At 39.7% G+C, this 14,316-nt stretch overlaps 2 protein-coding genes across 3 annotated transcripts in view; one reads left to right on the top strand and one right to left on the bottom strand.

Annotated features, from left to right (window-relative positions):
- Window positions 1-14,316, top strand: part of LOC124862656 (E3 ubiquitin-protein ligase rnf213-alpha-like) — a 50,857-nt gene that overhangs the window by 28,260 nt on the left and 8,281 nt on the right. For both annotated transcript variants that reach the window (XM_047356703.1, XM_047356702.1), the window contains exons 45-58: window positions 53-155; window positions 578-692; window positions 791-998; window positions 1,121-1,317; window positions 1,413-1,535; window positions 1,636-1,746; window positions 2,321-2,563; window positions 2,649-2,724; window positions 2,813-2,847; window positions 2,956-3,056; window positions 3,140-3,296; window positions 3,777-3,951; window positions 4,259-4,353; window positions 4,455-4,706. In XM_047356703.1, the coding sequence (XP_047212659.1) occupies window positions 53-155; window positions 578-692; window positions 791-998; window positions 1,121-1,317; window positions 1,413-1,535; window positions 1,636-1,746; window positions 2,321-2,563; window positions 2,649-2,724; window positions 2,813-2,847; window positions 2,956-3,056; window positions 3,140-3,296; window positions 3,777-3,951; window positions 4,259-4,353; window positions 4,455-4,706 (1,991 nt within the window). The remainder of the gene's footprint in view (window positions 1-52; window positions 156-577; window positions 693-790; window positions 999-1,120; window positions 1,318-1,412; window positions 1,536-1,635; window positions 1,747-2,320; window positions 2,564-2,648; window positions 2,725-2,812; window positions 2,848-2,955; window positions 3,057-3,139; window positions 3,297-3,776; window positions 3,952-4,258; window positions 4,354-4,454; window positions 4,707-14,316) is intronic.
- Window positions 10,309-13,073, bottom strand: LOC124862657 (homeodomain-interacting protein kinase 1-like). The gene is made up of 4 exons (XM_047356704.1): window positions 11,498-13,073; window positions 11,271-11,384; window positions 11,076-11,186; window positions 10,309-10,980 (listed from the first exon to the last, which is right to left on the bottom strand). Exons 1-4 carry the CDS (start codon window positions 12,744-12,746, stop codon window positions 10,628-10,630), a joined length of 1,827 nt encoding a protein of 608 aa, XP_047212660.1. The 5' UTR covers window positions 12,747-13,073; the 3' UTR covers window positions 10,309-10,627.

The following is a 14,316-nucleotide window of genomic DNA, read 5'->3' as shown; positions in this document are numbered from 1 at the left end:
TATGTCTGTGTGTACCTATAACATTAAAATCTGAACATCGTTTTCTTTTTAGTCAATCGACAAATGCTGACAAAAGTGCTCTCTCCGTTTGATGACTCAGTTGATAAAAATCCTGTTGTTCGCTCAGTGGTGCTCAAACTTCTGATGAAGTATAGGTGAGGTGTAATGGTTACATTATTTTGCTATTATTCTAGTTGTATTGTGCTTGTTTGCTTCCTAAATACAGTGCCTGCACACCTATTGATGCTCTTAGCAAAGATGTGTAAAAAAAATCAAGAAGAAAATGCATAATTTCACTGAGAACATTTAGAATAATCCAATTTCAATTCTAATACATTTTATTAAGTGGGATAAAAATCCAACATGATCATTTTGTTTTTACAAAAGTACAAATTTGCTACTTTTTAGCATCCATTCTTGTTGACTTATGAATGCACTCAAACTAAAGGCTGTAAAGGATGTAATAAAATATGTATTTATTTTAACTATTTTTGCACATCTGTACCAAGGAGCCAATATGTGAGGAGGCTGCTGCATGTGTTCGCATTTCTTATATTTCTAACATTTTTCTTCTTAGCTTTGATGAAGTGAAGAGATATTTGCAGAAGCATCTAGCGGCTGTTGAGCAGAGCAACCTCTTGGAGGAGGCAGACAAAACTGAACTCTACTGCTTGTACATTAACTGTCTGGAGGTACGCTTGGCTTTAAAAGCTACATCCAGATTGCAGTATCTTACAATGCTTTGTAGATTATTTTTTTTAGCATTTCATTGTCTCTTTATTCATTCTAGGATTCCATGTTTGAGAAGCTCCAGATCAGGTCTGCTGCAGATCAGAAGGCGTATTTACAAAATGAAAGTGCTTTCCTGACTGAGTATCTGCAAACGCACAGTCAGCATGCTGAAAAGCCGACTGTGGAGTACCTGCAGCAGTTGGCCAGAGTGCGTATGGACCTGGATATGGCTGCTAGCCTGATTGCGGAACAATTGAGAGCAACAGGTGTGTAATGATGACATTACAAGGCAGAACAATGTCTCTTCTATGTTTCAAGAGCGGTTTGAATGTACTCCATTTCAAAATGTGTTCATTTTAGCCCTTCTCTCCTTTTAAACTTCCTCCAGCCTCTCCCCAAGGTGGTCAAAATGGAACCGCAGCCTTTCTGGATAGTGTGGTGAACCTGTGCAGGCGGAGTCGGAACGACTGGTATCGTGTCTATTTGATCCGCAAGATCTGCAGCCAACATGGAGTGGAGTTTGTCCAGAAACTTCTTAGGCGGGGTCAGATGGGTTGGCTGTTCCCTGAAGAAGTTCAGCAGCAGGTTTAGTGTGACATTTATTTTTTATGGTAGTTGCTGAATTATGTACATAGGCACATATTAACTATTGTGGTTCAATTTTCACTGACTGCACCCAGAATGAAGAGACCCCCCCAGCAGATCACTATCTAGTGTGTGGAGAAGATTACAAGAAAATCAGAGAAGCTGTTGCAAAGATGGTTATGGAAGGCAAAGTAGAAGGACTGGAAGAGGCCTGTGAGGTAACGTTACTCTTTTTATTAATTTAGGTTCAGGCCAGGACTTTGTATTTTTAAAAATATATTTTTATGAGTATCTACATGCTCTCTTGTTTTACTATAGGGCTGCAGATGTCTACCACAATTGAAAGCAGTTTACCTTCTGTTAGCGCTGTACAGAGAAATCACCACTCTGTATAGGCAAGCTAATGAGGTATTCCATCCCAAGCCGCAGGTAAATCTTTGAATCAAAATCCCTAAATTAGTCTAAAGCATTTGAACTGGAGGAAAAATGATAACAGTATTGCAAATTTGGAGTTGTGCCATACTGTTTAAAATTTCGGGTGATGCTCTGTTTATTAAGTCTCCAATAAACCTCTGAGGCCTTTATAAAACAGCTATATTTATACTGAAATTAAATTACCGACAAGCAGACTCAGATTGCAATTAGTGACTCCGGAGGTTGCACTGGATTTTATTTAGGAGAATCAAAGTAAAGGGGTATGAAATTATACACATGGGACATTCTTTAGATTTCTATTTGTAAAAGAATTTGAAAACTGTGTGTCCTCTCTCTTTCAATTACCAATTATGTACTAGTTTATTGTATCACATAAAATCCTGTTGAAATAAACTCAAGTTTGTTGTTGTATTGTGACAAAATGTGGAAAAGTTCAGATGTTTTCAAATACCTTTGCAAGGCTCTCTATATTTCCAAAGCTGTAAAATCTCAAATAATCTTTTTTGGAAAGGCACTTTTCTGTGTGTATAAGAGATGTTGTATATTTTTTGTATAATTGTACCAACAGCAACTTGAAGCCCTTGAAGCTTACATCCAGAAATCCAACATCCTTGCCAGTGCAGAGGTGAAGACCTTTGCGCAGGCTCTGGTGACCAACAGAATGGGGCCTCTTTCTGTTCGTCCTGGCACCTCCGGGGCCCAAAGCGTCGCAGTGGAATTAACTGTTCATTTAGCTGCCATACTGTTCTGTGGAAACCAGGCGATCTTAGCTCCACTGCAGCAGCTAGCACTGACACCTGCCAACATGCAGGTTTGTGTTGCAGCTGTTTTCAATCATATTTGCTAACACTTCTTGTTTGAAATAAATGTAATACTTTTTTTAATTAACTTTATAGGCAGCGTTTTTGCCTTCTATGCCAGAAGATATGGTAGCAGCAGCTCAACAAGCTCTGGGTCCACTGCAGTGGTACTGTAAGTAAAGAATAAAGATTTTATGCACTTACTGCAGATATTTGAGATTAAACTGTCAAAAGCTGAGCCATTACATATCACCCCACAGGTTGTCCAAATGGTCATCCCTGCACCATCGGGGAGGTATGTTATGTTCAGTCAGATTAGATTAAAATATAAAAATATTATAAGAACTCGGGTTTTATTTTATTTTTTTTATTTTGAAATATTTTGCAACTTGTGTTTCCCCAGTGCGGCCAGCCAATGCAAACAAGTCGCTGCGTCGACTGTGGTGCTGTAATTGGAGGAAGTGACCATAGGCCTGTGCAGGGATTTCAGGTTCTTCCCTTGCAGTAAGTGCTTTTCAAAATCCAGGACAAAATGTGCAATGGTATTAGATCCCATTTTGTGAAAACTTTTCTTCCTCCTCTAACAGAGGTGACCGCACCCAGACAGGCCACATCCTCGGTGATCCAAGTCGCCGGAACAATCCAGATATGCTGGACACAAAGAACATTTCACCCGTTCCCTTTACTATTGTTCGAATGCTCACACACATGGCGATGCTGCTCGGGGCCTGTAATCACACACAGGTAAATTAGATTTGAGCACTTTTTGTGAACATGACGTCCTTTGTAGAGTTTAAGAGCAAAGAAATACGAATGCAAACAACAACCACAGCAGAAAAAGTTAAACTAAGTAAATAGAATATTATTATATATTAACAGGTACATAGAACAACATCAAAATATAGAAAAGAGGAAATGCAGTTGCAATTGTAAATGAGGAAAGAGTATAGATCTAGATCATCATAGAAGTAGTTTGACAAGATAAATAATTAATATTAAAGACATCAAGAGCAAACTAAATATGCAGTAGAACCAAACTGATATATCTATCTAAAATTAGATAGATATAAAATAATTGAAATAAAAAAAAACTAGTCTAAATAAAAAAAGACGGAGGTGCTGATGTTCAAGTAAATGCAAGAATAAAAAGAACTATTTTGCTGTGTGATCGCAGTAGTCCGATTTACCTCTGATCTTTAATACTGCTTCGTCTTGTATTTCTAGTATATCTCTGCGATCATCAAACCTCCAGTTGCAGAGCCTGCTGCATTCCTGCTTGCTCACCTGAGAAGAGATATAGAACATCTGATCAGGTCTCTGGGTAAGGGGACCGATGACATAATCACAGCAGTTCACCTGCTAATCAGCAGCTTGCTGGGACCCCACCAGCAGCAGAAATGTAAGCAACAATCTTCATGACTCTTTACACCAAATAATATTCAGTGAGAACTGTGAAGAAATTTGTTTGACCCAGGATTGTTTATTTACACCTCTTGCCTGTTAAGCTCCATTAATGTTCATTTGAGTGTTTTTCCTCGTTTTCATGTGAATGGTACAAAACAGTGATCTCTAGTGGCCAATAAGAAACAGTGTTGCGCTTTGCAAATAAATAATGCATCACTGGGTTCTTTCTAGTTTAGTTAATATACTAAAAAAAATATTTACTCTGAGGAATCTGGTTTAAAATAGTTGGCTTTGTTTTCCAGGGCCAGTTCCTTATGACAATCAGCTTTCAAATAAAGAGGCCAGAAACGGATGGGAGTTGGAAATGAGCAATGCTGTCATCACACCTCAGCTAAAGGTAGAAAATAAAGTATTGGACTCAAAAGGTAATTCTGTCGCCCATCTTCATGAGCAACCTTAAGTAAAACATGTTGCCTGCTGTCATCCTCTCTTCCACAGCACTTGGATAGACAGCTGAAAGAAGTGAACACCTTCATCCGGGCAGACTCACGCATCTCTGCCAACCCAATCATGAAGCTAGTGTTTGGTGATCCTCGTCTCTTATTGGTCTCCCTGCCACAGAGGTCTCTGCTCCACTGTTCTGCCGTGTGGAGCTGCAGGGAGAAAGTGTGTGTCATGAGCCTTACTCACATCCTAGAGCAGAACGAGGGCAAAGACACTGTGCCTGTGCTGTGGAGATTTCTGCACAGGGTAAGAAAACAACAGCAAAACATGCAAGCTTAAAAGGAAATTCTATCGTAATACGTGTTGATTGGTTACTTAGAGCATCTTTTACACTTATTGGCACATATGGTAAAAATTAGGTAAAAGGTAATAATGTAAAATTTGTCCATCTTTAAATAAAATGTAATAACCACACAGGTTGCACACAGTAACTCTACACATAAACTACATTTACTTTATGCAATACAAAAGCTATTAAAAATACACCTATTCAAAATTATGTACATAAAAGGCATTTTACAGACCTCCAGTGGTGTTTTTTATTACTGCATCCACCAGAGTGTTTAGCCATGCCACCACCTGCTCAACCTCACCTCTCCTGCTGCAGTTGTACATTCCTATATTTTCAGTAGGAATGTTAACTTATTATTGCTTTACATTTGCATCAGTTTTAGTCAATAGTAATAACTAGTTTTAATATAATTATATTGAAGCTGAATTTATTCCTGATTTTGCGATTCCCTTGGAGGCCACCGAGCACTTAGCATGCCTATTCTGCCTAACGGGCCAGCTGGCTCTGATAAAGTCTATGTAATGGAGACTTCATCTATATTACATGTAGATAATGCTTTATTATATAGATTTGACCACCCTAGGATGCTTCTCTTTGCTTCATTTATCACTGAGCTTTGGAGTGTTTTTATCACTCGTTCAAACCTCCTTAGTATGCATAGGGGAAAGATGAACTTAGGTCCTCCTCTGGCTTTGTTTTTCACAGTTCCAGCTGTTTCAACCACATAATTCATGAATGGCATGTTCTCTTGTCTTTGAGTAGCTGAGATAAATGGGCCTGTGTGTCATGTGTACAGGTACTTCTCAAAATATTAGCATATTGTGATAAAGTTCATTATTTTCCATAATGTAATGATGAAAATTTAACATTAATATATTTTAGATTCATTGCACACTAACTGAAATATTTCAGGTCTTTTATTGTCTTAATACGGATGATTTTGGCATACAGCTCATGAAAACCCAAAATTCCTATCTCACAAAATTAGCATATTTCATCCGACCAATAAAAGAAAAGTGTTTTTAATACAAAAAACGTCAACCTTCAAATAATCATGTACAGTTATGCACTCAATACTTGGTCGGGAATCCTTTTGCAGAAATGACTGCTTCAATGCGGCGTGGCATGGAGGCAATCAGCCTGTGGCACGGCTGAGGTCTTATGGAGGCCCAGGATGCTTCGATAGCGGCCTTTAGCTCATCCAGAGTGTTGGGTCTTGAGTCTCTCAACGTTCTCTTCACAATATCCCACAGATTCTCTGTGGGGTTCAGGTCAGGAGAGTTGGCAGGCCAATTGAGCACAGTGATACCATGGTCAGTAAACCATTTACCAGTGGTTTTGGCACTGTGAGCAGGTGCCAGGTCGTGCTGAAAAATGAAATCTTCATCTCCATAAAGCTTTTCAGCAGATGGAAGCATGAAGTGCTCCAAAATCTCCTGATAGCTAGCTGCATTGACCCTGCCCTTGATAAAACACAGTGGACCAACACCAGCAGCTGACACGGCACCCCAGACCATCACTGACTGTGGGTACTTGACACTGGACTTCTGGCATTTTGGCATTTCCTTCTCCCCAGTCTTCCTCCAGACTCTGGCACCTAGATTTCCGAATGACATGCAGAATTTGCTTTCATCCGAAAAAAGTACTTTGGACCACTGAGCAACAGTCCAGTGCTGCTTCTCTGTAGCCCAGGTCAGGCGCTTCTGCCGCTGTTTCTGGTTCAAAAGTGGCTTGACCTGGGGAATGCGGCACCTGTAGCCCATTTCCTGCACACGCCTGTGCACGGTGGCTCTGGATGTTTCTACTCCAGACTCAGTCCACTGCTTCCGCAGGTCCCCCAAGGTCTGGAATCAGCCCTTCTCCACAATCTTCCTCAGGGTCCGGTCACCTCTTCTCGTTGTGCAGCGTTTTCTGCCACACTTTTTCCTTCCCACAGACTTCCCACTGAGGTGCCTTGATACAGCACTCTGGGAACAGCCTATTCGTTCAGAAATTTCTGTCTGTGTCTTACCCTCTTGCTTGAGGGTGTCAATAGTGGCCTTCTGGACAGCAGTCAGGTCGGCAGTCTTACCCATGATTGGGGTTTTGAGTGATGAACCAGGCTGGGAGTTTTAAAGACCTCAGGAATCTTTTGCAGGTGTTTAGAGTTAACTTGTTGATTCAGATGATTAGGTTCATAGCTCGTTTAGAGACCCTTTTAATGATATGCTAATTTTGTGAGATAGGAATTTTGGGTTTTCATGAGCTGTATGCCAAAATCATCCGTATTAAGACAATAAAAGACCTGAAATATTTCAGTTAGTGTGCAATGAATATAAAATATATGAATGTTAAATTTTCATCATGACATTATGGAAAATAATGAACTTTATCACAATATGCTAATATTTTGAGAAGGACCTGTGTATGGAAACAAAATTCAATGCTGTGAACTCAAAGGGCTGGACTTAATATATGAGTAATTTTTATCTTTGATTGGAGTAGTAAGGACTTGCCATGATGCAGCTCAGTTCCTTGATATTTTCATCAGAAACCCTCTTCGCAGTGAAATGTCCCTGTTACTATCAGAAGGCAGCACAGAAAGATTGACACTGTATTCCTTTTTTTTTTTATGGTCATTTCAGCCTGATGACTGCGAAGTGAAATAGGAGCCCTCAATTTCTGTACAACTGCTTTGATTTCCCTCATGAAAACCCTTCTACAGAAACTACACATCGCCTCACATATAACCTTGAAGCATGTTAAATTATTTTTTTTTTGCTTATTTTACAAGAAAGGCAATGTAATTTCTAATTGATTTCTTTCCCTAATTACCAAAATGGAAAATGTAGAATCTGACTCCTGCAATGCACACATAATTTCATAATTTGTCACTCTGCCCATAAACATAAACCAATAGATGCTTTCTGGCACAATTAGGCAGACAGAGAGCGTGTTAGTCATGAAGTCCATCATAATTAGTAGCAGTCATTTCATGGAGAGGAATACATTTGGTTGAACAAGTGGAGATCCAATTAAAGATAACTTACAATCTGCGTGAAAAATGTATAAGTTTCAAAATAAAAATGCTTCAACTGTTGTTTTTACACTGTTAAAATGCCCTCCACGTTTTTGTTTCCTTCGGTTTTGTTTTATTTTAGTTGCACTGTGAAACAATGTAACAATCACACCAATTGCCAGCCATCCAGCAAATAGCACGAAAGGATAACAGTAAAAAAATTGAACCAAAATAATTGGACTGATTAATGTATTTTTGCAGTTTTAAAATCTAGCCACAAGAGGGAAGCAAAACACTAAGTGATCTAGGAGTAAATTTAATTAAATGAAAGACAACCTAAAAGAAGTTATCAAAACATAATTTATTTTATTCAGGAGGAAAATATATCCAAACCAACCTGGCCCAGATTGTTTTTCCAATTTAGACATTTTGGTTGAGCACGAACAGCCCTTTTAAGGTCATGCCACAATATTTTTGCCCATTCTTTGTCTCTTAATGTTCTATTATGAACTTAGACTTTAACTAAACCAAACAGGCCTGCAGTATTTTTAGATGTTGTTTTGGGTTCCTGAATGAATTGTTGGTTTTGGGGTTATTTAACGACTGTGGGACGACTGTGGCTTAGGTGGTAGGAGTTGGTGGGTTGGTGGTTTGAACCCCGCCATGTCTGTCTCAGTTGTTGTGTCCTTGGGCAAGGCATTTCACCCGCCTTGCCTGCTGATGGTGGTCAGAGACCGGTGGTGCCGACTGCATAGCAGCCTCACTTCTGTCAGCCCCAGGGCAGCTGTGACTACAATGTAGGCTACCACTGTCAGTGTATGAATGGGTGGATGACTGATTGTAGTGTAAAGAGCTTCGGGGTCTCTGTGGACTTGAATAAGCGCTATACAAGTGCGGGCCATTTACCATTTATTTTGATAGGCTGGCCATTCCAGTGAAGGTTTATCCTATGTTTTCTCCATTTGTGAATAACGACATTCATTACAGTTTACTGGAGTTCTAAAGCCTTAATGTTTAGCATATCTACCCTTGCCAGAGTGATAGGTAAATATTTGTTGCTTTTTGAGATCTCTTAGCCTACTTCGTGTTGTCATGCAGGTTTTATACAGTGCCTTGCGAAAGTATTCGGCCCCCATGAACTAGTCAACCTCTTGCCACATTTCAGGCTTCAAACATAAAGATATAAAATTCTAATTTTTTGTGACGAATCAACAACAAGTGGGACACAATCTTGAAGTGGAATGAAATTTATTGAATGTGTCAAACTTTTTTAACAAATAAAAAACTGAAAAGTGTGGCGTGCAATATTATTCAGCCCCTTTACTTTCAGTGCAGTAAACTCACTCCAGAAGTTCAGTGAGGATCTCTGAATGATCCAATGTTGTCCCAAATGACTGATGATGATAAATAGAATCAACCTGTGTGTAATCAAGTCTCCGTATAAATGCACCTGCCCTGTGATAGTCTCAGGGTTGTGTTCAAAGCGCAGAGAGCATCATGAAGACCAAGAAACACACCAGGCAGGTCCGAGATACTGTTGTGGAGAAGTTTAAAGCTGGATTTGGATAGAAAATGATTTCCCAAGCTTTAAACATCCCAAGGAGAACTGTGCAAGCAATCATATTAAAATGGAAGGAGTATCAGACCACTGCAAATCTACCAAGTTCCTCTAAACTTTCATCTCGAACAAGGAGAAGACTGATCAGAGATGCAGCTAAGAGGCCCATGATCACTCTGGATGAACTGCAGAGATCTACAGCTGAGGTGGGAGAGTCTGTCCATAGGACAACAATCAGTCGTACACTGCACAAATCTGGCCTTTATGGAAGAGTGACAAGAAGAAAGCCATTACTCAAAGATATCCATAAAAAGTCTTGTTTAAAGTTTGCCACAAGCCACCTGGGAGACACACCAAACATGTGGAAGAAGGTGCTCTGGTCAGATGAAACCAAAATCGAACTGTTTGGCCACAATGCAAAACAATATGTTTGGCGTAAAAGCAACACAGCTCATCACCCTGAACACACCATCTCCACTGTCAAACATGGTGGTGGCAGCATCATGGTTTGGGCCTGCTTTTCGTCAGCAGGGACAGGGAAGATGGTCAAAATTGATGGGAAGATGGATGGGGCCAAATACAGGACCATTCTGGAAGAAAACCAGACTTTGACTTGGAATGGACAAGTCAAAGTCCAGACCTGAGTCCAATCATCTATGGAAAGAGCTGAAGACTGCTGTTCACGAATGCTCTCCATCCAACCTCACTGAGGTCGAGCTGTTTTGCAAGGAAGAATGGGCAAGAATTTCAGTCTCTCGATGTGCAAAACTGATAGAGACAAACCCCAAGAGACTTGCAGCTGTAATTGCAGTGAAGGTTGGCGCTACAAAGTATTAACGCAAGGGGGCCGAATAATATTGCACGCCCCATTTTTCAGTTTTTTATTTGTTAAAAACGTTTGACACATCCAATAAATTTCATTCCACTTCACGATTGTGTCCCACTTGTTGATTCTTCATAAAAAAAATTAATTTTACATCTTTATGTTTGAAGCCTGAAATGTGGCAAGAGGTTGAAAAGTTCAAGGGGGCCGAATACTTTCGCAAGACACTGTATATACACATATATATAGATATGATTATTCAGGGATCAAAAATCCCTGCGAAAGTATATATTCACTGTTAGAAAAAATTAAACAAGAGATTCTCTTGATAATGTACAATAAAGGTAATACACACATCAAATAAATGTAATATTTATTTGAATTTTGTAATGCAATTAAAGTAGGTTTTGTGATGTGCAGAGATGAACATTTCTTGGAAATTTCTGGCAGCTCCAAAGTCTTGTGTGTGGTGGCTTTGCCTTTGTGTGCAGTTCCTTCATTTACATCCTCTAATGCATGAGATGGATGCGATCTGCCGGGAGAAGCTATTCCAGGCCCTCCTCATTAGTGTCTTGCGAGTTTTTACTTCCACGAGATCAGAAGGTCTCCCTTCTTTGCAGAAAATGGCTTCTTTCTCTGCAGTACAGCTTTTTTTGGAAGGTCCAGGAACCTTGGCTTTTCCTGACAGAACATCTACCTTGTAGGCTCTGTCCTTTCTTTCATCCTCAACAGCAGAATATGGCTTCACTTGGATAATGGTCTTTTCTTTCCGCTCTTTATCTTTTAGAGCTTTTCCTGTGGTGTTTGACTCAGAGCCCTTCTGCTGGCATGTATTGCGTCCTGTTTTTTCTAGGGTTAGATCAGATGAAATGCAATAAGTGGTTTCATTATTTGAAACAAATATTTTCTCAAAGGCGTAAGGTGCTAAGGTGTTGATGTCTTACCAAGTGGTATATATTCACCCTTGCCTGGTTTGTCAGCTGTTTCTGCTGATTCTTGGTGAGCAACAAAACGAGGCTTCAATTTGATGAAGGTCCTCCCTGTCCACTCCTTATCTAAAAGAGAGTTTGTCATCTTCAGTGTTGAGACAGATATTTTCTCAAAGGTTTTAGAAGCAAAGGTGTTAGTGTGAGCTTCACCTGAGGGTTTATCATTACGCCCATCAGCTGCAGTGTCAGGCTGGATTGCATCTTCTTGGGAAACTGTAAAGCAGAACCCCTCTTTGATTAAGGTCCTTCTTACCTGCTCTTTATCTGAAAAAAGGAGTTTGTCATCTTTGAATAAGGTGGTTTTAATAGTTGATATTGGGATTTTCTTACTGGTTTTAAGAACTGAGGTACTACTGATGGCTTATCTTTAGTCTCACCTGCAACTCTGCCTGCTGCATCTTCAATTTGTCCATTCTTTTTCGAATGGACTATTTCTCTTCTAAAAACATTACTCAAAGTTGCATAATGCTCTGTTGCAAACTCTTGAAGTTGGGCGTCTGCCACCCTTTTCCAAGCTGATACCACATAGGGGTTATTTCCACCACCTGTGAGATGTTTCATAGTTATGAAATGATGACAGAGACCCTCTCTAGGTGTGATCCGGACATTTGGATCCATCAAGAGCATCTGTTTAAGCAGGCTTATAAATCCAAGTGCATCTTCACACTCTGTTGGGACCATAGGTCTTGGGCGGGTCTTGAGCAGATCATCAAGGCAGTGCAGTTTGTTGTAAATCCCGGCTTTATGCTGCGTAGCAAACCCTGTTGCGTTGGTATATTCTGCTGGTGTATTCAGCCTGAACATACGGTAAGAGGATTCCCCGAGTTTAGTGAAGAAGTGTTGCACATCCATGGCTTCTTTCAGCACATCATCTTGGGGTTGACCATGTATCTTAACGATAGCCCTAATGACCTCATATTCACAGTGTGTCGGATAGAGATTGTAACCAAGGTACATGTAGGCCAAACTGCAGCCCAGAGACCACATGTCCACACTTTCATCCCTTGGTAAGTCCAGGATGACTTCAGGGGCTCTGTAGCCAATGGCCTGAATGGTACCCACAAGCCACAATTTGGACACTTTTTTAGTCAACCCAAAGTCAATCAGCTTCACCTTGAAGGGCTGAGATTTATGGTTCACTAACATGATGTTGTCTGGCTTCATGTCAGCATGAACCAGACCAGCACTTTTCAAAGCATTCAAAGCCACAAGCAGCTGTTGAGCAATGACTCTGATTTCAGATACGTGGAGTGGTGCAAAATCTCTGGCTTTCATAAAGTCAAAGATACTCACATCCAACATTTCAAAGGCCAAACAAAAGTGGCCTTTATATGTGAAGCTTTCAATGAACCTCAGCAGGTTGTTCCTTTCAGGGTCGAGCTGTAGGATTTTCTTCAGCATTCTTGCCTCTTTTTTGCCTTCTCTGAAGTAGTGTTTGCGCACAATCTTCACCGCCACTATTTCTTTGGTGTCGAGCTTGGTGCACTTCACCACTTTCCCATAGGAGCCCTTGCCCAGAAATCCTTCAGTGTGGTACCCAGACATTTTACCTGGAAGAACTACATATTTCTCAAGTTTGAGACTGTGTTTTTTCTCTTCTTTCATTACATTTTGGGAATCCGCCATCTTTAAAGGTTGAATGTCACCAGCAAAATGCAAGTCTCAGCTCTTCTGGAACAAGCGTTGGACAGAAAATGGAATTTTGTTTTGTCACAGAGAATAGATTGATGATGACGTGTTGTTTCATAGCCCCACACAGTTCCATCAGAAAAATTTAAGTGAAAACAATTTTAATTCCAAACACTGAAAACCAATATGTCCTGGAAAATGACCCCAAATAAAATATTAGAATATAAATATTCACTCAAACAAATAATGGCTGAAGGTTCAATGAAAAAAAAAAAACCTCCCCGCAGTTTTCATGCATGCTCTAATTGATCATATCAGGCAAACATTATTTGCACAATTTAATTTACACGCCGTAAACTGTGAACATTACGTCTGCAGCATTAACAGTTCCTGTTGGGGTCTTGTTTCATTTTTACTGATCAATGTTAGTTTAAATGGGCTCCTTAAAATGTGTGATCTTGTTCAAAGCTTATATTCGATTTTTATTATTAGTATATTGTTCATATTTCATGTGTTGTGTATTATTGCCCACAAAGAACCCACATTATTGCTACTTTATTCATTTTACAATTGCTTTTCCTAATGAAACCATATTAAACTTAATCTGTCACAGCAGCTAATATACTAACAATACAATTATAGTTTTTATATTAGCAAATTAAATATTTTAAAAATTTTACGTCAGCTTTGTTTCAGGTCTAACACAAGGAAAAGGCTCTAAATTCTAGAGCTTTTCATTTTAACAACTACTTTTTTCAAATGTTCACTGGAACTATTCAGTAATGTCATTTTCAGCAATATAATTCTGTAATTTTAGATCATTATTGCTTTTATTTTTTTTTTCACAATTCTTAGGCGCTTGTCTAAAGGTCATGCGAGGTGACTGTGGCTCGGTGGGAAGAGTAGTCTATTCAATTCAATTCAATTCAATTGAGTTTATTTATATAGCACCAATTCACAACACATGTTGTCTCAAGGCACTTCACAAAGTCAGGTACATACATTCCAATTAAACCTAATCATTGAACAGTGCAGTCAGATTCAGTTATTTATTCAAATTGGATAAAAAGTTTTTCTGTCTAAGGAAACCCAGCAGATTGCATCCAGTCAGTGACTTGCAGCATTCACTCCTCCTGGATGAGCATGTAGAGACAGTGGACAGTCACTGGCGTTGACTTTGCAGCAATCCCTCATACTGAGCATGCATGTAGCGACAGTGGAGAGGAAAAACTCCCTTTTAACAGGAAGAAACCTCCAGCAGAACCAGGCTCAGTGTGAGCGGCCATCTGCCACGACCGACTGGGGTTAGAGAGAACAGAGCAGAGACACAAAAAGAACACAGAAGCACTGATCCAGGAGTACTTTCTATGGGAAGGAAAAGTAAATGTTAGTGGATGTAGCTCCTTTAGTCGTTTCACCTAGAAAGAAAGAACAGATAAACTCTGAGCCAGTTTTCAAGGTTAGAGTCTGAAAGAGAGAACATAGAGTTAGTCACAGTAAAAGCTCAGTCAGTAACCATGTCTAGGAGAAAGAAAGGGTTAAACACTGAAAGACAGGGCTATGTGGA

This window comes from Girardinichthys multiradiatus, chromosome X (genome assembly GCF_021462225.1).
Source record: "Girardinichthys multiradiatus isolate DD_20200921_A chromosome X, DD_fGirMul_XY1, whole genome shotgun sequence".
Classification (NCBI taxonomy): Eukaryota; Metazoa; Chordata; class Actinopteri; order Cyprinodontiformes; family Goodeidae; genus Girardinichthys; species Girardinichthys multiradiatus.
Note: the sequence above shows the minus strand (reverse complement) of the source record. Positions and strands in the feature narration are given on the sequence as shown.